This window comes from Parasteatoda tepidariorum, chromosome 1 (genome assembly GCF_043381705.1).
Source record: "Parasteatoda tepidariorum isolate YZ-2023 chromosome 1, CAS_Ptep_4.0, whole genome shotgun sequence".
NCBI classification, from domain to species: Eukaryota; Metazoa; Arthropoda; class Arachnida; order Araneae; family Theridiidae; genus Parasteatoda; species Parasteatoda tepidariorum.
The window spans coordinates 102,741,064-102,768,150 of record NC_092204.1 but is presented as its reverse complement, the minus strand read 5'-3'; the positions used below and the strand labels follow the sequence as shown (position 1 = coordinate 102,768,150).

Here is a 27,087-nt window from a genome sequence, read left to right as displayed (position 1 = left end):
TAAGAGTAAAAAGACGAGCTTTCTATGTTCCTTTATTCAATAACATAAAATTAACAGACACAAAATAAATGAAAAACACCAATATGAATACAAGGAATGAATGAGCACTACTCCAGCTATTTGTGTTGTGTTTAAAAGTATGAAATGAATTTAATAGCGTCCTCCAGGTCTACGACCCATTCCTCCATATTCCTGTCTCATATTTCCCATACCTGGACCAGAATTGAATGATCCACCAGAATAACTGCCAGGTTGGTTCCCAGGGCCTTTAAATTGATCAAATTGGTTTTGACCAGGAAAATCATTACCCATGCCACGGGGGCCACCTGAACCCATTCCCATATTACCACCTCTAGGTGGACCCATACGATTTACATCAGACATTCTTTGTTGACCCATTCCAGAGTCTTGCATGTTATTACCTCCAAAATTGTGTTGTGAACTCATTCCACCCATATCAGACATACCACCAAATCTTCCAGGAGGTCCCATGCCCATACCATCAGATGAGCCCACATTTCCCCTAGGTCTTGGGCCACCTAAATCTGACAAGCCGCCTGGTCCCCTAGGTGGACCCATGTCTAAATTTCCTGGACCTCTGTTATTGGCATTTCCACTGATATCGGACAATCCACTAGGTCCCCTAGCTGATCCCATACCATCTCTTGGCATTCCCATGGCATCATTGGGAGATCCCATTCCAGTGCTACTTATTGGAGGCTTAGATGTATTCCCAAGAAGAGAACTTTGAGGTTGATTTGACAAAGAAGATTTGATATTTTTTAGTATATTTGGTCCAGTTTGTATTAAATTGTCCAATGCTTTTTGCACACTTGGATCTCCAAAATTAATAAATGTGCTTGGCGGAGCAGCATCACCACCTGTTTGAGTGTCTCCTAAAGCAGAACTTGCATCTCTACTAGTTGAAAGTTTATCATCCATGGTTTTTAGCCCAGGAATATTTGTACTCCCAGACGATGGCGGATTCATGGTATTAGCCCCGAAAGACTGATTACCTCTATTTAATGGAATATCATTACTTGACAACATGTTGGTATTTTGACTTGAAGATGTAGGTGCTCCTTGATTCATGATATTCATAATGCGATTTTGGAGATCTTGTTCTTTTTGGGCCACATCAATATTATCTTCTAGGAAAGAAAATTAGAATTTTTTTAAAAACATTAAAATGTACAAACACTGTAAAAATAACAGAAAAAGTAAGATTTGCTTTTTGCAATAAAATGTTACGGTGATACCTACAGCAGATTACCCATTATGAGGATAAATACTTATTAGGAAGTTCACAGTAAAAATATCAGGAAAAGATTAACGATTTTATAAAAATTCATTTAAACAATAAACATTTTTAAAGCCAAAATAAAAGTATTTACATTTTTTATGACCTTTCATGTATTATTAATGGTACAAAAGAAAGTCTTAACACAACAGCATATGACTAAGTTTGGTTTATCTCAGTATTTTATACGGTATAACAATTCTAAGAAAAGAAAAAAAAAAAAGACATACAACGGAGACAAAAAAATATCACAATCTAACTCTATTGACTACTCTATGAATTGAGGTTAGTTATTTTTATACTATTTCTCATAAAATAAATAAAATTTTTAGACCAGAGCTGCATTTTGATTATACCCTTTAAACCTACAAAAATGACTAAAACCCCTCATATGTTTTCCTTTCCGCTCGGAAGATTAAACAAAACAATCATTAAAAATAAATCTGCTAAAAAAAGATTTCACCTCTTATTTCATGTTGAAAAATCCATTCCAGTTACATATAGCTTTCTACTTATCTTTACGTAAAGGAACTCAACAAATTAAAAATGACAAATCAGTTTATATATGAAATACGAAGTAAATTTCGTAAAAAACAATGGATATTTTATTTAACTTTCTGAAAAAAAGTTTATAACAAGTTTTATAGTTTAAAACTTTCTTTTCCTTACTTACTCTTACAAGATTATTTATGAGCGCTAGTGTCACAATGATGTAATAGGAAGAAAAGGTTACAATATTCAGCCAACTCATAAGTGTAAAATTATTAATTTTATTAAATTAATTGAAACTTTGAGTAATTGTAAAGAAAAATAACAATTGGACCAATTTTCAGCTAGATATGCAACATTTAACCTGTTAATCAAGATGCATAACTTAATAATACTTAGTCAAACCAGCTGAAAAGGTATTTTGTTTGTAGTTAGAAAATAGAAGCAAAATATTTAAAATAAAAGTGAAAAAGGCAAATTTTAATTTCAGGAGAAATCCATTAAGGATACAAGAGAAAACAAAATAAGGTTGTACTTACTTTGAAAGGGGGGTTGATCCATCTTTATATTAGCAGGAGGGATGGGAGTTCGACCGATTCTCCTATCTTCCTCTGCATTGCCCGTAATTTTATCTCGCCTTTCAGTTAAGTAACGAATTACTGCAGTTAACTCAGTTTCAGATAACCATCGTCCATCAGCGAGCATGCGAAGCAGTAATTGAATTTCTCGGTCGGCAGATACGTTTCCAACGTAAGGTCCACGCTCGGCTCGTTCGCGTTCCATTTTTTCTCGTTGCAAGCGAACATGCTTATGAAAGTTTTGACCCAGCAACTTTAGAGCATCTTCTAATGGCATATTACGATGTTCTGCAACAAATAAATACATGTTTTTTAAGCAATTTAGTAAGAAATAATAATCTTTAAAAAGACTATTAAATTAAATATACACATTATTTAAAAAAACAAGGATTCTAATCAATGCAACAAGTACATACCTGTTACTCAACAAGGCTAATTTTATCAAAAAATAAGTTTTTTTTCTGAGTATATACAGGAATAGAAAAATCTGAGGTAAAGGCTGATTGACATTCATTAAAAAATGTGATTTCTGAAAAGTTGCACTTGGCAACCCCTGTGCAGGGTTGGTAGGTTTCCGATACCACAACAGTTTTTGATAATTTGAACAGCTATAAACTTCAAATTAAACATTTTTGTAATAATGTAATTTTTTTTTTGTTATTTCAGATGCCCATAATATTTGTCAAATAATAAATTAATACTAAATTAGAGGCTGAGGTCGAAAAAAAAAACCCATATTATTTTTGCAGTTTATACAACTACTTTCTAAATGTAGTAACTACTTCATGTTGAACACATCGTATTAGTAATTGAAATGCGAATTGAAGGGGTATAAATTACGTAAAGATTGCTTACTTTGCTTCTCGTAAGCGTTATTATACCAGTGAATAGGACTGAGCGCTTCAAAAACTTATGAGTATATCTCCAAAAAAGCACATTTGGAAGGATTGTAGGGCAACACAAATCAATGATTTATGTAATGAAGTATTTCTTTTAAAATAGACCTTGAATCCAGCCATACCCTTCAGCATTAGATGATTCAAACATCTGATCAACATATTATTTGGCAGTTTGTACATTTTTTTTAAAAAAGATGTAATTTCTAAAGCTAGTGGTTAACACAGACAATAAACTTCAACTATTTAGGATTAAGCGTTGTTGAACTATATAAAATTAGTTTATCACCGAAAAAACGTTACTAGTTAAAGATAAATCGATTTAACATAGGTTTCATTTTTACAACCTGTAGCAAGATGAATTTTATTTATATTATCTCCCAACCGTAAGACATGCCATGCAAGTTTTACACTGCTTGATTGATAATTTTTTTTTTAAACTGACAATTAACTTAATAACTGGTCTTTTTTAGTAATCAGATTCATACCAGTGGTCAGAAAAACTACATTAATTTTGAAATTTACTACAAATATTTTTCTTAAATGCAGTGACTACAAAATACTTTGGAATTGTAGTAACTACCTCACTACTTTAAGGAGACAAAATTTGCTGGAGAACTTAATTTACACCTATGTTCAAAATGATTTTGAATAAGAAATTGGCTTACATTAAATATAAGGGAATAATAAAAAAAGAACTTATTCATATTTACACGATCCAGTTTGCTATTCTATTTATGCCTTTCTCGACAGTGAATATTTAATTCAAGAAATACGAAATTATCAAATGCTTGCAATTGTTAAACACTCTTTTATTCCTTCTAAGAAATTAAGTACATCGAAAATATGTTCCCTTCCTTTGAAACAACATCAATGTTTCATGAGGGTGCGTTTGCAAGTGAGAGTGCGACTAAAGTGATTAAATATCTATTTCGCATAATGACTAGTTTAAATATTAGTTATAAGTGATTTTAAATATGTAACTTCTATTAACGCTTAGCTAGAGCCACGGGGTCATTTTCCTTTTATCCATCGACGGACCCGTGAAGATTTGTATCCATCAAATTCGAAAAATTAGTCGGGTTAGAACAGTGTTTCTTTTCTAAACTAACGTTAAAAGTAGATGACAGAAAACACTACAAATTGGTTTTTTCTGTACATCATTACTTACTATGCTACTTTTTTTTTAAAAAAAAAAGTAGCACACTACACTACACTACGAAAAAAAGTAGAGACTACAGTAGTTTCACTACTTGTAGTGCAATACTTCTGACCACTAATCCGTACTGACAATATATTCAAATAAGTCAAAACATATTGACAATATAAGTCAAATTTGACAGCAAGGAGTAAGATTTATTTACCCCACTTCTTCCAAATATACGAATTGAATCAGATTTGAAAAGTCACTTTTTAAACAGACACCAAAGGAGAGCATAGATCGTTTCCCCCCCATTTAGTAGGTAAAAACGGAATCGAAGTTTGAAATGAGACGAAAGCATTGCTAGTTCTTCATGCCTCTGAAATGGAGTTAAAGTATCTAATTATTACTACTTGAGCAATAAATCAGAATAATTACACTGATTCAACATCAGATTTGTATGCATGAGTATACCTAAATGATACACTGTTGGAATTTATCTGAATATTCAAATAACATGCCAGCTATTTATCATAAAGGATTTCTTAAAATATCAGTACACACGATCCCTTGCAATTAAAAAACTTAATATATTTTTTTAAACTTTCTAACATTTATTTTGTGTAATTAACAGGATAAATTTGTTGCTCTTTTCAAAAGAAACAAGAGCTCTTATCATTTCCAATACTATTTTACAAATTCATTGAAATTCTAATATTGCATAAAAATATAAAAGAAATTTTTTTTGGCTAACTAAATAATGGCTTTAAATAGAATATTCAATAACACCATTAGACAAATTTGATTTTTCTCGCCATAACACAAGATAGACAGGTGATCAACATGAAAAGTCTTGATATAACCATATCTTGAAAGCATTTTCTGGTAATGTTTTAGTCAATTAAACACTCAGAGCTTCACCACTAAGCGATTGGCTTTTTGATATGTTACAACAAAGCACATTCAACAGATTGATTCATACATTTGAACTTTATTGTACTTAAAATTACATCATGCTATCAGTTTAATTGTGTTATGTTATGAAAGTGATCAAATTTTGGGGCTATAATAATGGAACATTTTTAAGCATTGTAAAAATTCGTTATAATGACTGTTCACGATAGCAGACAGAATTTTCTAATAGCGAGCTATTTGCTATAAACTAATACAAACATTTAAAGCAAAAATAACAATAAAAAAAACAACTAAAAGGTGAAATTGAAACATTTAATTCTTCCCCTTTTATTTGGAATTATTTTAATTTAAAATAAATGTCTAGAGTAGAACCGGGCGATATTGGAAATTTTAATATTGGCATGATAATTTAATGATGATATATCATCGTCTGAAGTATTAATATTTTATCATGATACATCACAATATTTTCAATCTTACTAATTTACTTATTTTATATTTGACAATGTTTCTTCAACAAAATGAAAAACAGGCATTTTTTAAAATAACTGAGTAATTATGAAAGCTTAGATTAATCAATTTACATTGTTCTGAGGTAATTGTGACTGAAAATTGTATAGATAATTGGCATAACTCACAATGGCTGATGTTAAATCTCTTAGTATATTTGAAGCACATATGGAAGCAAGTTTTTTAAAAAAAATAATTAACATATAATTAATAATTTCAAAAAGTTTTAGAAAAATTCTAACAATATCTTTTAATTATCAATCTTTGAAATGCATTATAAAATGGCTATTTTTTTCATTCACTGTTAAATGCTGACTCCCAAACATCGAACATTATTTAAAATAAATATTCAATGATGGTTTATGCATTACATTACTGATTTAATGTTATTTTTTCTACATATTTTCCTTTTTAGTAATTTCATAAGGGAAAGTCGGATTAAAAGAAAAACTAGATGAGATAGATTCTATATTGACAGCTATTTTCCAAGATTCATAATGAAACGACTAATTTCTTTGCCTTGGCCTAAATTTTTAGTACAAATTTATCCATTAATACGCTTGCTATAATGCCACCTCCAATATATATATATATATAAAAAGCAATAAGCAAAACAAATCAGTCGCCAATGTCTTTGAACTGTGTGAAGTAAAAACAGGGTTGCCACTCAAATCTGGAAAAAAAATTCCCTGTGTTTTCCCTGTGCACAGATTATACACAATATATTAAGAGGATAAGAGGAAACAACAATTACTGTACTATTGTGTGAGCTATATAGGGCTTACTATATTTATTAGTTTTAATCGGCGGGAAAATAGCTGAATATACTTAATTAATGCTGTAGTAAGTGAAATAGTTCAGTATAGCTGAAATATCATGGCTAAATATCCCACAGATTACGCTCTGAGTGGTCACCATCTTCTAAAAGACAAAAATAAGAAACAAAATTCCCTGTATTTTCCCAGTTTGTAAAGAAAAAATTAAAATTCCCTACATTTTCCCTGTTATTTTAGGTGATATTTAAATTCTCTGCATTTTCCAGGTTTTCCCTGTTCTCCCTGTGGAGTGGCAAACCTGTAAAATCAGTTTTTCACCAACTCGTCATTCCGCTTGGAAATATATCCTTTGCCACTTTCCCATTTTTTCGTTTTTTTTTTAAATCTGTTCCCCCCNATATTTATCGAGTGCCAGTATTTTCGACACCTATCGAATGTCGATATTTTTCGTATGTAGATATCAATTGTTTTCACAATACATTTAAATATTGTTAAGGCGAAGACTCTCAGTGTAGTGAATGGTGACTGATGCAACTTAAATCTGTCGAGTCACAAAGTCCTCCACGTTCCCATATTAAATCATACCTCTGGGGGTTCTGATCCAGGAGTTTCTTGTCTTCTGGATTGGTTCAAAATTAAAAAGCTACGGAGTTGAACATTAGTAATCGTAAACCCAAAATTGGGTCGGCTGTTAAATGACGGTTATAATAGAAAATAAAATACTGCTAAGGCTAGCCGCGATGGCTCAAGGGATAGGGCTTTTACTTTCCAATGGGGCGAACCAGGTTCGAATTTCAGTGATGGCTGGTCGATACAAATCCCGCATCCGGCTTGCACCAACCACAGTGCTGACATAAAATATCTTCAGTGGTAGATAGATCATGGGTTATTGTCCCCTTGCCGTTAGGTTAACCCTGGGAGGTTTAATGCAAATACGGGTTAGTTTCATGAAAAAGTCCTCCACAAAGGCAAATTTCTCCCTATATGTGATCCAAGAGTTCCCTTGTTTTCTGGACCGGATTCAAAATTAAAAGGATACAGAGTTGAACATTCGAAGTTATAAACCCAAAAATTGGGTCACCTGTTTTTAATGATGGTTATAAAATAAAATATTGTTAAGGTGAGCTGTGATAACTTAAGGAATAAAGCGCTTGCCTTCCAATGAGATGAACCAGGTTCGAATTACAGCAATAGCTGGTGACACGAATTCCACATCTAGCTTGCACCGACCAGTTCTGACGTAAAATACTCAGTGGTAGACGGATCACGGGTTCGAGTTCCCTTGCTGTCAGGCTAACCGCGGGAGGTTTTCCTCTCCATGTAATGCAAATGCGGGTTAGTTCCATGAAAAAGTCCTCCACAGAGGCGAATTTTCCCGATACTTGACCCAGGAGTTTCCTTGTCTTCGGGATTGGGTCAGCTGTTTAACGACGGCAATAAAATAAAATACTGTTATGGTAATAATTAAAAAATATCGACATTTCCTGATATATTGCTTGGATCAAATCTAGAATTCTTTTAGAGACTACCTTCGACTAAAGATTGAAGGCTGGATAGGTGATTTTTGCNCGACGGCAATAAAAAAAAATACTGTTACGGTAATAATTAAAAAATATCGACATTTCCTGATATATTGCTTGGATCAAATCTAGAATTCTTTTAGAGACTACCTTCGACTAAAGATTGAAGGCTGGATAGGTGATTTTTGCTGGATATAAGGAAGGGGAGGAAAAAAAAACACACGCACACAAAATGTCTTAACTTTCCATCGCCCTGATAATATAAAATGTTAATTTCAATAAAATAAGAACCCATTTTAGATAAACGGTCAACAAAAGGCTCATTCTTTCGAAATGCGCAGCAAGGACAGGATTCTTACTCGGTTTTTCGTAAGGTTGAAGATAACTTAAGCAACTGTCGCCCACACATAATTTTACAAGTATAAAGTGAAATGGTGTTCATATACATTATCTTTTTCTACATCTATGTCAGAAATAAATAAAAATTTCGCAATTTCATAGAAAACGTCGCAATTTGTAGTAAGCAGGCAGTGTTTTCATTACAGAAAAATAATGAGAGAGAATTTTTCACCCTTTCTCTCAAAGTTAAGTGAGATTTCTAAAAATTAAAAAAACATGAATAGACTTGGAAAAAAATTATTTCTTTAATTATAATACATTTTTCACATCTTCTAATTGAATATTTTTGCTGCATCATCATATGGAAAATTCTCTATATCTACTTTTTCATCGGCTATTATATTTATTTGGCTCAAAAATATCCGTATTTGTTTCGTTTTGACCATTTCTACCGACATTTGTTTCATTTTTATTTGTCCGTTACGGAGTAGAAGATGTCGCCCTAACAAGGTATTTGCCCATCTTACATTCATGCACAAGAAATGTAAACGTCTTTCATGAAGAAACCTTACCCACGGTGAACACGTGGTTGCAGAGAAATGTGTTCTGAAGGGGGTTCGGGGGGAGGGTGTTCTGCTGTTCGCACCAGTTCTGAACAATACTGGTAAATAGGGAAGCTAGATAACAGGACCGATGTTCAAAATAATGAAAGATCAAGAAAGAAAAGTGAAACGGATTTTATTCAAAATGACAAAAGAAGAATTTTTTTTCCAAAATTCGAGCATTTTGAAATTGATTGCGTTCGCGAACTTCTCGCGTTAATAATTTTTTATTGCGAGGAAAGAAAATTATGAGCGAGATTCTCGCGCTATAGTGAAAACACTGGCAGGACATTTTCAGTTCCTTATAAACATACTATTGTATCTTTAATATGAGCACTTTGACGGTATCTGTGAAGCTCGTCGTAACAGTGGATTTTCTGGTAATATGCCAGACTCGCAACATCGAGATTTTACTGAACTATTTACATTACATAGAAATCATACATGAAAACTTTTCCTTAACTTCAAATATATTTATAAGAAATGCATTTTATAAGAAAACAGTAGATATTTTAACACTATATAAAGGCACAATGTAAAACACATTCTCATCATTTAATTTTATAATCATTATCTTCATAATTTGTCAGTGCTTACTTTTTATAGAATTTTAGACCACACATTGAATGATTTCTATCTTTCAATGCATTTTTAATTTTGTGTTTCAGAATGAATCTGTATGGTTTTGTCAATTGCGCACAACACAGCATTAACACATATAATTATACGGTTTTTAAGTCTAGATTTTGAAGAGAGCAAAAGTCGATAAAAATAAATTAGAATCCATGTTTGGATTCTGTAAATTCAAAAATACATGTATTACATAACCCAAATATTTGATGCAAATGCATTAGTGTCACAGGCACGATGCTAGGCGAACACGTGACATAAGCCACAGGACACTGATGCTCTGTTAATCAAGCTTTTTATAAGCAAGAAGTTCAAATACACAAAGTGATACATTCTCATGGAGAGTGGTCATCTAATGCCTGATTGGTTTACAATGTCACTTTTTTTAGAAGGTTATAAGAGAACAAGATATAAGAAATAAATAAACATATGAACGTATCCATTATTTGCAAAGGCATACTATCTAACATTAATTTAAAATGATATTATAAACTTTCATATTTTTTCTTAAGCACAGTGTCTAGGACAAATTTCATTTACTTCCCCTCTTTGGTGGTGTTTTTTGCCCCCTTGTTGTCCAAGGGGGCACTTAAATTGTATTTTATAGCATACCTGATTAAATATGCACAAGTTTAGCTGAACATGTAAGAGAAAAAATACATGAACAATCAGAATTTTTTCAGGCATGTCCATAGATTTTTGAGAAAAGTACATTTTTTTAGGCTTTTTTAATTTCTAGCCAAGTGTATAAGGATGGGGGGGGAAACCTTGCTAACAACACACAAAGTTTAGACAAGATTTAATGAAAAACAAAATCAAAATACGTAGAATTTGATGTGATACTTTTTGAAAATATTTGATATACAATGGCCTTTTTGCACATCATCAAACTGTAGTACTCTTGCCAACAGCCAATATTTTAATACAACAATTAGAGTTAGTTGCCATTTTTTCCCAACATACATCCAGGCAAGGATGTAAATTCTCACTCATATTAAAAAAATAAAATAAAAATGATTAAATTAGAAATGTTTATCAAATATTAAAAAGAATGAAAATGACACCAAGATTATCGTCAAGCCAAACTGTTAACTTAATTCAGCAATTAACCAGAGTTAAAACAGTTTTTTTTAAGTACATAATTTGGTAATTTATAGCGGGCGTCGTGAAAATGAACAAACCATTATATAAAATTGCTTGTTTACCAAAATTACGCCAAATACGCAGTGATAAAATGCACTAAGGAAGAGGGAATTGCTGACTCACCCATCTAAAGAAAAAAACTTCTAATTTTTAAAATAAGCATGGTATCAGTCCGTGACACATCAGGTTAATAAATCGCAGCTAATCATTTAAAAAGCATTGAAATGACAAGAAAAACTTGAAAATTAATGTAACAATAATCCACATAAATCAGAAAAAAAAATTGCTTTTTTCAACGATCTAAATTAAACAAAATTAAAAAAAATATTACTTACATAAAATAAAGATACATTATTTACCGTACATAGAAATACTGCACAAAAACTCCTAATAAAAAATGTGCAGGCAGAATAAATATTTCATTTTTTAAATATATTTTTTAAAGAAAGCTGTTTCATTTTTGGCTTCTTATTTAACAACTTTTCTTTAATCCTATAAAGAGACATGATTTCTTGATTGGTAATTAAGTCTCTTTGTTCTAGTCCTTTAACGGCATTTTCTAAATGCATAACTAGATCGTCAGTAAAAATCCGTTGTTCTGCTGGTTCTACCTCGCTGTATCACTGCCTTAGTTGTTTAAAGCTATATTTTTGATTTCCTCATCTGTTAATTGAGACACAGTTGTGGCATCATCGTCGCATCTTAATGATTCGACAACATCATCTTCATTCAATTTTTCACTCTCACAATGACTTTTGATGTAATAATTCTTTCTATCTTTCTCTTTGTTTGGACGAAATCCTTCAAAGATGGGCTCATTCTCATTATTACCAAAAAAAAAATAAATAAAATAAAAATACTTGATGGCTTAAGTTATTTCAAGCATTAAGGGTTTTTTGGTCGACTTCTTCCCACGCTTTTGCTATGTTCCATGTTTCAGTCTTTACGGAATAAGACTTTAAAAAGTCTTCTAATATTTGGCCACCATTTAAAGAGGTCAGCATCGACCTTAGGAGTTGAGTTTTGTATTTGCACTTGAAGGACCTCAAGATACCGATATTTATGGGCTGCATAATTGAAGTGCAGTTAGGCGATAAAAATACAACAGAAACATTTGCCCTTTCCATTAATAACGGCATTTTGTGGGCAGAGCAATAGTCCAGGATTAGAAGTGGCTTTTTCTCTTCCAAGCCAATCGATAGAAAATGTTTTCTAACCTGAGGCACAAAATAGTTATCCAGCCATTCTTCTAGGAGTTGTTGTGTCATCCATGCTTTTCTATTGGATCTATAATTGACGAGTAACACTTTAACACTCTTCAGGACGCGAGGGCGAGCACTCTTCACGATTGCTAACAATTTGCATTCGTGCATACCCGCAGCATTTGCACACGCCACAATAATCATCCTCACTTTACAATCTTTGACACCGGTTGGATATTTTTCTTCAGCTGCGGTTAAAGTCTTTCACGGTACATGGGGACAAGTCTTAATTTTTAATCAATTCATCAAAATCTTCTATGAATTTTTTTTGGCAGCTTCGGTGTCGGCTTCAGCACAATCTCCGCAGATCGATAGCTGACGCATCCCATATCTTTTCTTAAAGTTTTTTAACTATTCAATACTGTAGCTGCACTCCTCTTGAATGCCCATTTCTTCATGAAAAATCTTTGCTTGAGTCATCAATATTGGTCCTGCTAAAAGTACGCCTTCACTACTGTGTCGTCGTACCCACTCAATCATAACTTAATCATGATCCTCATTTTTGGCATTTCGAATATATTTCCGTTCTTTCATTGCAAGAGGTGTATCAGAGTTTGAAAAATAGTCAAAAAGTTTCTTGTTCTGTTTTTGATATCGTACAGAGTAGACTTTCCAATTTTATATTCCTCACACTAACTTAGATACTGTAGTCAGATAATGAGTAATGTATTTTAAACACAATAAAATCTATTGAAGAACAGTATTTTACAGAAAACTTACCAAGCTTTTTATTTTCTTTAAAATATATCCATAAAATGTGAACCGTGATTTAAAAATTCTGTGAATATGCGTAATATTTACTAAGCATAATTTTTAAATCGCATTTATACGAATCTAGATATACTATATGTAGGGGAGAGACATCGGACATTAATTGTTATATTAAAAAAATATTATTTTCATAGTTTCAAGTATTTATGCAGCTGTTAAAATGGCAAACAATAGTTTTGAAAATATGTTGAATACAGTAGTCATGAAATAAGAAAAATTGGTTGAATATTTTGATTAAACTTCATTTTAATACTAAAAATTTTTTTTTCTCTATACATACAGCAGTAAAGTATGTAGTCTTAAGTTTAATTTGCACGAAGAAAGAAGTTTATATGTGAAAAATTGTTGGAGTAATTATAAATTTATCAAAAAAGTGGATTTCGCACATGAATGTCAGGTATCACTGCCCAATTTTATTTCGTCGATAAATGTACGGTTGCAAAGATTATTATTTTATTGCTTAAAATTGAATGTTACATGCATTTTTAACAACAAATATTGTTGTTATTAAATGATTGTTATTAAAAGATAGAATTCACTAAAAGTATATAAATATGCAATAAATAAAATAATTTTGTGATAAAAATGATAAATGAGGTTTATCTATTGTCAATACATTGGTCACTTTCATTTACACCTGAAAAAATAGTCAAAAAACATAATTTTTGTAACTGGGCAGGGCTACCCGACACATTTTGAAAAGAGCTGAAAAACATGTTTTTTTTTTAAATTTATATTTTTTTAAGTTAAACTATTCTTTTTGCATTATTTAATTAGATGGTAAAACAATAGAAACATACTAAAATATTGATTATTACTCATTATTATACAGAAATATAAACAATACTCCTTAAGTGGGCGGGCTACCCGACTCTCCCCTAAATCAAAATTATAAGAATGGTGAAGTAAGTCACAAAGATTACGTAAATTATGTATCACAATGTGTGATTTGTAAATTGAAATTGAATTGCTGTTTATGTTTCTTAAATCAGAACAATGCGAATAGCAAATGATACAAAACGCACTAACTAACAAGACGTAAATCACAATGTGTGATACTTAAATCACTTCAATATGAATTTTGTTGCGTGATTAGCTAATAGTTTTCATTTGAATTGTGATCATTATAATGAAAACTGCAACTTTTGATTCGAAAGGTGCTTAATATAGAACAGCTATGCGTGATTCTTACATCATTTTGCATGAGAATTGCAAGTGGCGATTCTTACATAATTTTGATGAGAATTGCAAGTGGCAATTCTTAAATCTCTCTTTTGTGAATCGCAATGCCTAATTTTTAACTACTAGAATGAAAATTGTGAGGTATGATTCTGAAATAACTTTTAATATGTATCACGCTATATGATTCAGAAATAACTTTAATTGAAATCATGATGAGTGAATCCTGATGAGCAATTTGTAAATCACTTTCAAGTAATGTTCGATATGTGAGTCATTAATCACTTTAATTTAAATGACAATTTGTAGAACATTTTATATGAATTCTGATTCGTAAATCAAGAATCAGTTTAATGTGAATCATGACATTTATTCATGATCAATGAAACCTGTAGAACTAAATTTTATTTATAAGCAGTAAAAACTAAATGTAAAAATTTGGTTATAAATGATAAAAAATAGAACGTACGTAAATTAAAGAAAAAATAGGATAACAATATTTACCTGTCATAATAACAAAGTTAACACATTGACATATTTCTAAATCGAATAAACACTACATATCATTCGAAAACTGTGACTACAAAACCTAAAGTTTGCTAGAAATTTCAGCTTTCACAACAGAGAGATGAACAATAATTTGGTATGAAAAATCTAGGACAGAAAAGTTTTGCATCTTCTTTAACCCATCTTCACTTCAAGCATTAAAAACTGCATCTATCAGAATTTCTATAATTTTCCTTTGATTTTATTTATTATTTTTCTTTTACTGCTTTTTTGAAAAAAAGATTAGTATTATTTTAATTCCTAAAAAATCAAGTACTTTTCAAGTACCCTATTGCGGAATTCAAGGACTTTTCAGGGCCCTGAATTTTTTCAGCAAAATTCTTTCAAGGTTTTTCAAGTACCATGGGAACCCTGAATAACTTGTCAAAAAACTTAATAAAAATAATTTAAAAAAACATGTAGTTGAAAATCACAATTTCTTAACTCACAAAAGCTAGATCGCTAAAAACGAACAAATGTGACGCATTGGATTGCTTTAAATACGAGATATTTGGCGAGAGAAATTAGTTTTGGAGTATTTTGCAAGACTTATTTCGAAAAGGTATTCACCTCTTCCTATAATGTATTTGCAGATGCACTGCATGAGAAAAAGGAATAAATTTCGGAGAAAAATTTAGTGCTTGGTTTGGAATTAAGGGACTTCCATTAGTCAAATTCATACTTCAGTACAAGGGATTCCTGGAAATCTTTTTCATGTCAATGCTAAAGAAAGAATGTTACCCCCCTTTCCCCCTGCCTCCTAAATATTACATGGTCAGGGGAAGAACGAATGTTACTCAATCACGTGTATCCTTTTAGACCTATTCAAATTTTCTATTTTGACTCCTCCTCCATGCTAACGTTCGCAGCGCTCACCCTTTCCAACAGTATTTCTTCTTTCCTTAACACTCTAATAAAAAGGTTCCAGGAAAAGCCTCCTTTACTAGCCAGCTGCATAGGAAAATAGGGGGGTGGGAGCGTCACTAACGGTTTTAGTAGATCTTCTCTTCCTCTTTCTGGTGATTTATGGGTTCACTGCATAAATCACTAGAAGCTAGAAAAGGAGAAAACGTGCCAAAAGACCTCTTTTCTTTCTTTTTTAAGAGAGGGGAAGATGAAGAGATGCTTATTTTGATTGTTAAAAAGTGTCCGAGATATCAACCCTTCCGGAAAGGGGACATCACACTGTAATATTGTTTTTCAAAATAACATGACAGGAAAACTGTTTCCCTTCTTGTTAAGAGGACGCTATTTCATGGGAGAAACTTTATACAACAAATTCTGTTTTCTCCTAAAATCTAAATTTAAAGTACAGAAAAGAAAGGTTCAGGCAAACACAAGGTAAACCATAAAGTTTCAAATGCTGAAAAATTCTCTTAAAAAAACAATTATGACAATATTATTTCCCTATTGGGTATATTGCCATAATTTGATATTTCAAGAAAAAAAAAACAAAAAAAAAAACATCAGCATTTTAAACTTTATGGTTTAATCTAAGTTTACTTGAAATCATTTTTTTTTAACACCTTAAATTGGTACTGTAGATAAAACAGAATTTTCCACAAAGCCTGTCCACTGTATAGCATTCTTTAAAGAGCTAATTAGTGTTAATTGTTTTTGTCCTAGCAAGGTTGACCGCTTAAAAAAACTACAACTAATTACTATAGATATAGTCTACCGCTTTATTTAGTAGTAACACTTATTAGAATACTCAAGTAAGCAATTAGTAGATTGAAAATCTAATCTAATCTAGTGATCGTTTTCAGAATCTTTAACAATTTTAGAGAATTTTATAAGATATAGAAAAATCCGCAATTTTGATTAAATCATGAAAAACTTTAAAAATTATGTCTAATCATAACTGCCAACTCTACTGGAAAAATTAATAGAGTTAGCTGCCATGTTTTCTTAATCCAAACAAAATAACATACTTTGTAACATATTAACCCAGATAAACATTTAAATAAATTGGAATACAAATTGTTGATTTGATTGGAATAGTTAATCGGATACATGTTTTTCGAGCTGAACACATTAAGCATTCTTCAAAATCAAGAAGGGATAAAAAAACCTATTGCCATTGAAACACTATCTAGGACATGATCATTTTTATAATCAAAAATAGAAATAACACAATCAGAACATGATAACACATAATTTATCTTTAATTCCATGCAATATCATATAAATTCAAACATGATTATAGCCAAATACAATTATAATTCAAAATAAAATAAAAGACAACCTTGTTAAATATAAAACGTTTTTCCACTTGTAAATTTATTTGCATGAGATGACAGCAAGTTGTTCCCATTTAGCTAAGCTTTAACTATGGAAAAACAAACTACACCTGATTAAATAGTTAGAAAACATCTTTGTAGGAGTCAGTACCACTATGACACAAAAAGCAACAATAATACCTTATATATTTTTAATTATTATCTTAGTAGAATATGAATTCAATCTGATTTAAAAAAACTTTCTTTGAAAGGGGTAAGAAGATAATTTTTTATGAATGTATTTTGTAGTAAGCTTTACAATATTTTAAATAAAGAAATTTGCAGAGGGAAGCTACTTTTAGAATAAGCTACGATAAATAAATAAATATAACTGAATAACTTTGTTTGTGTCTTTGTGTTTTCGAGATCAGCTATTGTCTAATAAGTTGAGAGCCTTAGGCAGTAATGCTAAAACTGTTGTTTCAATACTAATAGCTGACTACCAGTGACATCCTAAAAGAGACTATCTCTTAATGGGAGGTAACACTGGCTAAAGTTTACATAGATGCAAACATGAACATGAAAAAATCTAGTAGATTTTATGAAATAATATTAATTTTATGATAATTGTTGAATAATGTAAAAAATATTTTACACATAGGGAATTTTATGGTCATCAAAATAAAAAAACTGCAATATTTTCCATTTAAGATTGACATTCAATAAGTTTGAAATGCTATGTATTATATTTACTCCTACTATTGAATAGAAATAAACATTTAATACAGACATAGATAAAAGACTTTGTAATTAATTTAAAAAAAGGGAGTTCTAAATAAATAAAAAAAAAACAATTTTAAAACAAAATTTTTTTCTCTCTATAAATGAGGCTAGCTTGATTATGAATTAGTAATACGTATTTAAATATTCAAGAAAGCAATAATCAGTGCAAAAATGTTATTTCAATAGGAATTTTCCAAAATTGCACAAAAACCAGAATTTTTACTAAACCAGTATACCACGAGAAACTGGCAAAATCCAGTAGGGTTTAGCTTTTATGTCAAGGAGTGATAATGGCAGTTTCTTGATATTTTTTTCTACTTAAAATCATTTTGCATGCAATGCAACAAGTTAATCAATAATGTTAAATTTATCTATAACATATAAAAAAATAAATAAATAAAAGATCTACAATAGAATAACTTATCATACCTTGAGGAGTGCCATGAAGAATATTAACTGTAACAGATCTATGAGTTTCATTTTGCGGGCTAATAACCATCGCATATAAGCTACCACGGCGAGCAATATCATCAATGGTCTGTGTTAAGAGAGCTTCATCTTTTAAAAACAGCATATCAACAACAATTCCAATTTCTTTCACTCTAGCTTCAACTGACTCTGCATAAACCCTAAAATATATCAGTGAATTTTTATTCAAGAATATTTTAATCAAAATTTTCTTGAAATAAACATCAATTTTCCCAAAAAGATATAAAATGAGATCAATTTTCCTCCATAAAAGGAGTGTAGTTTTCACCTGTGATTTTTATTTACAACAATTATTTCACATTCATTAGGCTTGGGAAAACCTCCAGTAGGCATTCTTGGGGGTGGACCACTCGGAAAGTTCATAGACCTGCAAAAATTAATAAAGTTAAATTATAAAAAGCTGAATAATAGCAAAACTTTTATTAATACAAACAAATATTGTTTGTAATACTGAATTATTTGGAAAACCAGCTTGTTATTAATGTGAAAAAAAAAAAAAACACTAGATGAATTTTATATATTAAAGATTAACATTTAATTCACAGCATACTACGTTACTAATTCTGCATTCTAAAACTATGTGCTGCCAGTTATACTCAAAACTTGCTCATTCACAACTTAGCTTTGATACTGTTTAACTCTGGAATAAAATCATTTGAACTGAACTCGAGAGTGCTGACAAAAAAAAACAACCTTTCTTTAAGCACACATGGCCAAGTAAGCACACTTAATAATATTTTCCATTACAGTAAAACTCTGATTATATCAATTCACACAATTTTCAGGGGTACGACTGAAAAAGATGTAAATTTTTCTTAGCATACAAATTTAATACTACCTTTCTGATTGCAACAAACCTCTTCTAAATACAAAGCAGCAGGACACTTAATTAATAAAACAAGCAGTTAAATAATAATTTTTTTTCCTTCTTCATAGTTGAAAGAAGAATAAAAATATTTTGACAATTTTTTTTTACAGGGATAATTGTTTAGGTAACAAAACATAAAAATGAAAATAGAGCAAGGCAGAAATAAGAACAAGGTGCGTAGCCAAATTTTTCAACAAGAAATAAGCATCTTTTAAGCACTTTAAAAAAAATATATAATTAGGCAGGGTTGGCAAGTTTTTGATAATTGACGGTTTTAACCACCATGTCAAAAAAAAACTTTTCACAATTGTCAAAAATTATAAATCATTTAAAATGAATGGCATTTTCATATGCTACGGACCCACGGTATGCCGAAATAGATTGGGGTTGAATTATTGAGAAAACGTTGAATAGAACAATGTGAACAGTGTCTTTTTGGCACAATACGTGGCGAAAATCATTATGGTACAGGGAAAATAAAGAACTTTTTAAAAACACCCAATGAAAAAAAGCACCTTTAAGGGCTTTTATAAAACAAAAATCAAAAATAAGCACTTTTTAAAAACGCTACGCACTCTGAAGAAAAAGCACAGTTGCCAACATAATAAAAAAAAATGCATGGAAAAACCATTGTAGCTGAAAAGCAAATCAGGGCAGAATAGATTTCAAAGGCAATGCAGGCAGAACTAAGCTAATTTACTATAAAATTAGCAATTAAATAAATGAAACAAGACACAAGGGCATCAAGATGAACATTCATTACGGAAATTAAATTTATACCTGATATCTAACAGTGTGAGGCAATTAATAATTTGCCCTTAAATCAAAATTTTAGATTAATTCTATTTTGCCCAACATAACAAAGGGCGGATTGACAAAATGCCGTTTGCCCCAATGATTTAGAAACATTCAAAATGAAGGATGGATATTTTAGCAATTTCACAGAAAAGAGAGAAAAACCGTAAAGTAACCAGTTGGCAGTAAAGATTATTACGAGAGAAAATGATTGGTATTTAGTAAGCTTATCAAGGACTGAATCAACAATCGAAGGATTAAGTCTGCGACCAGCAAAAAGTGAGAAATTTAATTCGTAATTAGAGAAGTCAGAACAGAGGTTTTGTCTAACCTCAGCTATGACTTCTCTTTAAATAAATTTTATTTTCACCTATTTTTTGCTGCTAACAGAAGATATAACCCTTCTACAGATAATTTAGCCTTCAAGAATCGACAGAAACAAATAAGAAAAACTCAGGACAGGAAATAAAGTTGTTTACCTTAAAAGAGGAAGTTTTTTTTAAAAATTTAAATATTGGTTCATAGTAAAAAATGTAACAGTTATATTTCCTTTCAATGCGCTTTTAAGGTTGCAACTTCTAAAATATTAATTGGAAAAAAATACAACTAAGTAGGTAAAAACTATTATTCTTAAGCTTTAACAAATTATTACCGAGCATTAAAAGAATCACCACCAGGTCCAGAAAAGTGATCAAATCCACCAGGGCCTTCAGACCTAGGTTTGTCCATGAAACGTTCCCGAGAATCATCCCCATAAAAAGGCCTTCCTGTATCCCTCCTATCGTCTCTCTTCATAAAACCGCTATAAGAATACCAGTTAAAAATTATGGAAAGTATCATTCTTACAATATCAATTAGTGATGTAATAAATATTTGATTACTATTAGGTATTCAGCTCATTTGCAGTATGTTCAGCCAAGTATTTTTTGGAAAAATATTTAAAAATATATTATTTTTGGAATTTTAATCAATAAAATAAAGAACAATCTAAAATAGTATTTTTACTATAAATTATCTGATATAGTTTTTACACATATCAGATAAGTTTCAAAATTCACGTGTTTGCAAATATATGTTCCGGAAGACAAATGGAAAAGTGAAATTTCAAGAAATGAAACTAGATTATTTTATCCTGATTTTATTCAACAATTCTAATTCAAGAATTGAAAACATATTTTTTTGTTTCTTTCTTCATTAAAGTGCAGCTTTTAAATGAAGATTTTACTGTTTTACTGAAAGATTTTATTGTTTTTCAATGTTGATTTTAGCTGCTTATAGCGTTTTTCCATTTTGATTTATTTTAATTAAATTCTGGTTTTCATTCTTGTTTAACTCAAGTTTCGTACTTATATAAGATTTTTTTCCCTATAAATAACGCAAATAGGCGGTAACAAAAAAGCTGTGATTTTCAGTGTAAAGTTATATTTTAAGAGATTAGGAAATTTTTCTTTCTCTTTTCCTATTAACTTTTCCTTTTATCAGCCTTTTTATTAAGACAAAACATTTTTTAAAGAGCGTTTCCAAAGAATATTATTCTTTCCTTTTCACTCTATCTAAAAATACAGCAATGTAAAAAAGTTAATTTCAGATTTTTAGAATTAAATTAAAAAAAAAAAATTAAGATTGATTATTGCTTTGGTGTTGATTATTGCTTCTTTATCTAGTTTTGTCAAGGTTTTTATATTTTTTCTTCATTTTTTATTAAAAATACAGTATAATTAAAAAACAGAGATGTTCAGGACTTTTAAAATTTTCTTTCGAAAATGAAGATAGATTTTTTATTTTGTTTTGTATCTAATCTTTTTTCTTTTCTTTCTTTGGTATTTTCATAACAGCACAGCACTTTTAAAAACATTTCTGATAGACTATATTTTTCTTAACGTTTTATCAATACTTTTATTCAGAAAATACTATTTTTAACATTCAAGTTAGCTTAATTAAAATTTCTTTTTTCTTTTTGAAAATAGTTTTTAGTTTCTTTTTATGTATCTTAAATATTCATAACGGATATCTATTATATTTGTTTTCCTTTACCCCACACTTGTAATACAGCTAAGTTTTTATTAATTGTCAATAATGACGAAACTTATTTATATATATAAAAAAAATATTTAGTGATGATTTAAAAAAAATTTTTTTTTTTGCAACTCGGCCGATATTTATGGTTGAATATAGGTAATTCGACCAAATCTCTATTCGTTACATCCCCAATATCAATTTAATTAAAACTGGCAGTAAAATACTTTACAACTGGATATCTCCCTCTAAAAAACACAGTAGCACATACCGTTACCAAATGAAGTATTAGATCTTTGATCTATATATATGATCTTTTCCATACATCATTTCTCTCCGAACACTTTTATTTTAAACATTAGTAACATTGGCCTTAATACCTTACTTATTCCCATGGGAAATATTTTTCTCTCTTCTGCGGATCACTTGTTAGTGGCTACTGTACTGGACTATGGGGCCAGTGGTTGTGCGTTCGAATCCCACCATAGGCATGGATGCAACTTTCTCTGTGTTCAATTCTTGTATTTTAAAGAAAACGTAAAATTTAAAGTCTAATAGAAACCCTCTTAATTGCCACATCGTAATAAAAGTGTGTGCAAAAACAAAAGCTTTTTTAAGAAAGAAAAAGCTAAATAGAAACCAGAACTGCACTTAATTTTTAAATGAAAGATTTAAAGCTAAAAATATAAGTTCAATCTTTTTTTACATACCCTTATTTTTAGAAAATAGTGACTATAAAAGAATATCCTTCATTAGATATGTCATAATTAAAATGATAAAGAAAAGTTAAAAAAAAAGTTAAAGAGAAAAAAAATTGTTCTTAGTTCTGAAATACAATTTTAATGTTGAAAAATCACAGTTTTCTATGGTACCGGTTACCTGTCTTACAATACAGGAAAAAGAGACAACAAAAGAATAAAATCTATTATATATACGTTTGATTAAAATGCTGCACTATAATTAATACAGAAAATCAAGCAAAAATGAAACAAATAAAAAAAAAAAAAAGTTCTCAATTATTAAAACTTCTAAGTTCTGAATTTAACAAGTTTTTGACTTAATATGCGTAAAAACAATTTCTAATAATGTATAGTAAAAATTATAATTTTAGATAATTCTTCATTAAATCTCTTCAAATTTCCCCCCCAAAAAAACTCTGTTGAAAAATATTTTTCCAAATAATATTTATTTGGCCAACTGAATATTCGGCAAAAGTACCGAATATTCCTTACTTCCCAATTATTCACCACTAATTACATAAAAAATTTGACAACTAAATACTGCTGACATTTTTGTAAAATGAGTAAGATCAGATATATTTATGGAAATTTTTTTCATAAAAGTTCAAAGTATATGTGAAAATCATATAAATAAAAAAATTACATATAATGAATATAGAAAGAAATTGTTTTCACTAAAGTATAAAACCATACCTATCCTCTTTTTTAAATCTATCATTAAAACGATCATCAGACCCTCGCAATGGAGATCTATCTCTCAACATAGGAGGTTCATCTCTACCAAAAAAGTCCCTGAAATGTAAAGATATATGAAAAATTGATATCATTTATGGTTTTCAATTTAATAAGCTTATTCCGCTCACTCAGAGCTTTTTAAAGATACATTTCTTGTCATTAAAATCTAGAAAAACTACTCATAATATTAAAATCTAAAAAACAAATTGAAACTTTAGTTAAAACATAAAGCTTTAATTAAAACACAGAATATAAAAAAGTTACAATTAAAATTAATTTCCTTAATACTATTTTGCTAAAAAAAAATTACCATCAATAAAACGAAACCAAGCAATTATTTTAAATGCTTACAATTACTTTTAAAAAAGAAAAAACAATCTTCAATTTGATTATATCTTTAACCAGATGAAACGGTTCAAATCATTTTTAAAGTTTTCAACACTTTTATTTAAAAAAAAAGAAGGGAGAGGAACAAAATTCCATTTGAATTGAAATTTTGCAGCTTTTATTAACAGCATAAAGGATGCTGATCTAAAAACATAACAGCTACAAACTCATAGCAATTATAATAGCTTTTTCAGTAGAAAGCATTATTTTACAACATAGCTACTTTGATTTAAGAATGTATGTAACAATAATATTTAGATATAAAAATGTATAGAGAAAATTAAAATGAAAATTTTTTGTTCAAGAAGAAAAATTTAAATTAACCTATTATTGCGATCTCTGTTTGGTGGAGATGGTCTTCTACCACGCCCAAATGGAGGTCTTCGTCCTCGACTCGAGTCTAGAAATTAAAATTTTATTGAACAAGTGGTATGTAATAGCTTTTGTGACTAGAAAACAAATTTTAGGATATTATTATTGAACCTTTAAAACATTAGCTACATAAGTTAAAGTAAGTAAACTATGTTTAGCTATCAGATGTTAAAGTTTTCCAAGAAATTACAGAATCTATCTTTAGCAAGTTTTTTAGGAATCCAAAAAAACTTGAATCTGGGCATCCAAAAAAAAAGTTATTTTTGAAAACATTGATTTTGAATGCAAATAAATCTGAAACGTGTTTGAAGAATGGAAAGTGGGAAAATAATTAAACAAAAAACAAGATGCAGAAAATGCAATTAGATTCAATCAAAAATAAAATCAATCCTACCAAATTACCAATTAAAAATAAGTAAATTTGTTCTTAAATTAATTATAAAAAATTTAGAGTTGCAATTTATCATGGTGTATAAGTTGACTTAATAAAGTTTAAAATCTGTTGATCATGAAATATTGACGAATCATAAACATTGTAATGAATATGAATATCTCATCGGTTTCAATTACACTTTTCAAAAACTATTTTTAATACATTTTATACAATTAATTTTGCCTTTAATATTCATATACTTACTATCATCAAATCTTCTTTAAAAATTAAGGTTTTTTTGAGAGAACAATACTTACTTTAAATTTATATTAAAAAAAAAATGTGAATAAAAAATTAAGATAATGTATTTAAAAAAATATAACACAATGAAAATTTTTAAAACAAATTATTAAGTTAAAAAACTACAATTTTAAAGATTTCAGAGCATCATCTGTGACGGACTCAATAATGTTAGTAGCATAATTATACGGATCCAGTTTACAATGGATTCTATTTCAGCCTCATTTGCTGAGCCCTTCAAAAACTCATCTTCACTCCCATTCAAAGAATCTGAAATTCCACACTTTTTAAAAAATATTATAATAAAATTAAAATTCTTCACATTTGTTTTTTTCAGTGATGGACTCATATAAATGATATACCAGAAAGTTGTCACCTTGTAATAAAAAAAATAGAGAGTAGACAGATACACTAGGAGATTCAGCAATACTATGCTTTTTATTTACTATGAATTTTATCAGGAAATGCTCCTATGTATCAATGAGATTGCGAATTTTGTCAATGCTCAAATGTGATGTGTGTGAGCAAAAAAATTTTTTATGCTCCAAATTCATTAAAGAATTCCAGTGTACACAAGTATGTAACAGAAAAAAAAAAACATTAGTTAACATTAAAAAGAAAAGTTAGATTGTGTTTTAGTCTTTATAACAAAGACACTACGAAAGTGTCTGCCACAGTTCTGAAAAAAAAAAGACAAACTATATTGATAAAATAGATGTAACATCTTGAAAAAAAAAAAAATTCATTACAATGATAGTAAAATAAGTATGGAAAAGTACAACATTATTTCAGTTTAAACGAGTGTAAGAAAACTAATCTACAACTACATATCAAACCTATATTAAATAAAATATTTCTACATTTTTGTAAATCAATATTAAAGAATAAGAAATGAACACATTTAATTGCACAATACAGTACAGAACCTGTTATCCGGAAATCAGAAAACCAAAAAACCGGAACGAAATTCAATAAATTTTCCAGCCATTAAAAAAAAATTTTTTTTCTCCTCATAAGATTTTACGATTTTTCTTTCTTATTTTAAAAATGTTTACCTTACCATCATTTTAGAAATAACCATTAATGTTATCTTCATCGTGTTTTCTTATTTTTAAGATTATTTCCAAATTTTTTTTGTTGTTGGGTTTAATAGTTTAACAATAAAAAAAAAAATCGGCTTTTCGTAGCGATTCAGAAAACCGGAAAAATCAGTTATCCGGAATAGCGATGGTCCCGACCATTCCGGATAATCGGTTCCCTACTGTACATTACATAAAACATCTCACCAAATCTGCGATCATCCATTTCATCATTCATTCCTCCTCTATCATTATCCATATTACCATATCTTCTGGACTCGTTCATATCCATCTTGCTGCCCGCGTCATTATCTCGACCACGAAAACTCATTTTAGCTAAAAATTTAATTTTGCAAAAATAAGTACAAACACATTGGTCTAAACATAAAATTTTGATATCGTCATTGGATTTAAAATACATCATAATTTTTTCAACATTAAAACAGGCATATCATATTCACTAAAAGAGGTTAGTATAAATAAGACATCAACTAATTATAATTTATTGTTAGTCAGGAATAAAACGACTGACTTGATATGCAAAACTGACTAAACCAATCTTTTAAATTAAATATGAATCAATGTAAAAGCGAGTCTATACCTTAGGTTAAGATAAATAAATATCTCTAATAGATGTGTTATAATTCCACAACAAAATTTAATTTCTAATGTTTTAAAAACCACGGATCGAGAAAGAAATAGTAATAGTATGTGTGTAAACACGTTTTGCTGCAGGTTTATATTTCTCTGGTAATGCTGTTAACATCAGATGCATTTATATAGAATGCTGAAAAACATACATTTCATTGAGAATATCATTGCGATGAAATAATAGTAGAGGATATTATAATAAGAACACCAAGAAAGCAAACTTAGAACTCAAATATATTTAAATAAAAAGGATCAGTCGATGACAGTTGATATCGTAAAAAATTTAGAAGAAAAAGAATAAACAATGAGAAGAGGTTAGTTCAAAAATCATGCTTCAAAGAAAAAAAAAAACAGTCACTAAGAAGTCATACTAAATCAAAATGCTTACCTGGTTGATTAATTTATATACAAAGGTGATAGTTAGTTATAAATTATTGTAATTTAAATGTTAAAGGCCGGCACTGTGTCATTAGGACTTACTTTTTAAAAGTTAAAAACAATGGAGTCTACGCTTTTTCATCGATAGGATAAAAATAACGATTAAAATTATTGTTGCTGTTGCTGTGAGGGATTCCTAATGCATAGGAACTATTTTTACTGCATAAAGTTAACACAGCTTTTAGTAGTACTTTTAGTAGTACTTTTAGCATGTACTTTATCACCCTTTTATGTTGAATTGACTC

The 27,087-nt window shown here is 29.7% G+C and overlaps 1 protein-coding gene across 5 annotated transcripts; it reads right to left on the bottom strand.

The window, feature by feature from the left end:
* LOC107436419 (nuclear receptor coactivator 5) lies at nt 1-27,087 on the bottom strand. Of its 5 annotated transcripts, none has more exons than XM_043048105.2 (9): nt 26,793-27,087; nt 25,961-26,089; nt 23,954-24,029; nt 23,201-23,299; nt 20,404-20,553; nt 18,357-18,455; nt 18,029-18,228; nt 2,329-2,655; nt 1-1,151 (listed from the first exon to the last, which is right to left on the bottom strand). In XM_043048105.2, the coding sequence occupies exons 2-9, from the start codon at nt 26,082-26,084 to the stop codon at nt 151-153; spliced, it is 2,076 nt and encodes a 691-aa protein (XP_042904039.1). In that variant the 5' UTR covers nt 26,085-26,089; nt 26,793-27,087; the 3' UTR covers nt 1-150. The 5 variants fall into 5 exon arrangements, with proteins under 5 accessions (XP_042904039.1, XP_071040590.1, XP_071040593.1 ...); XM_071184489.1 differs by having other exon boundaries at nt 26,885-27,000; XM_071184492.1 differs by having other exon boundaries at nt 1-1,148; nt 26,793-26,978.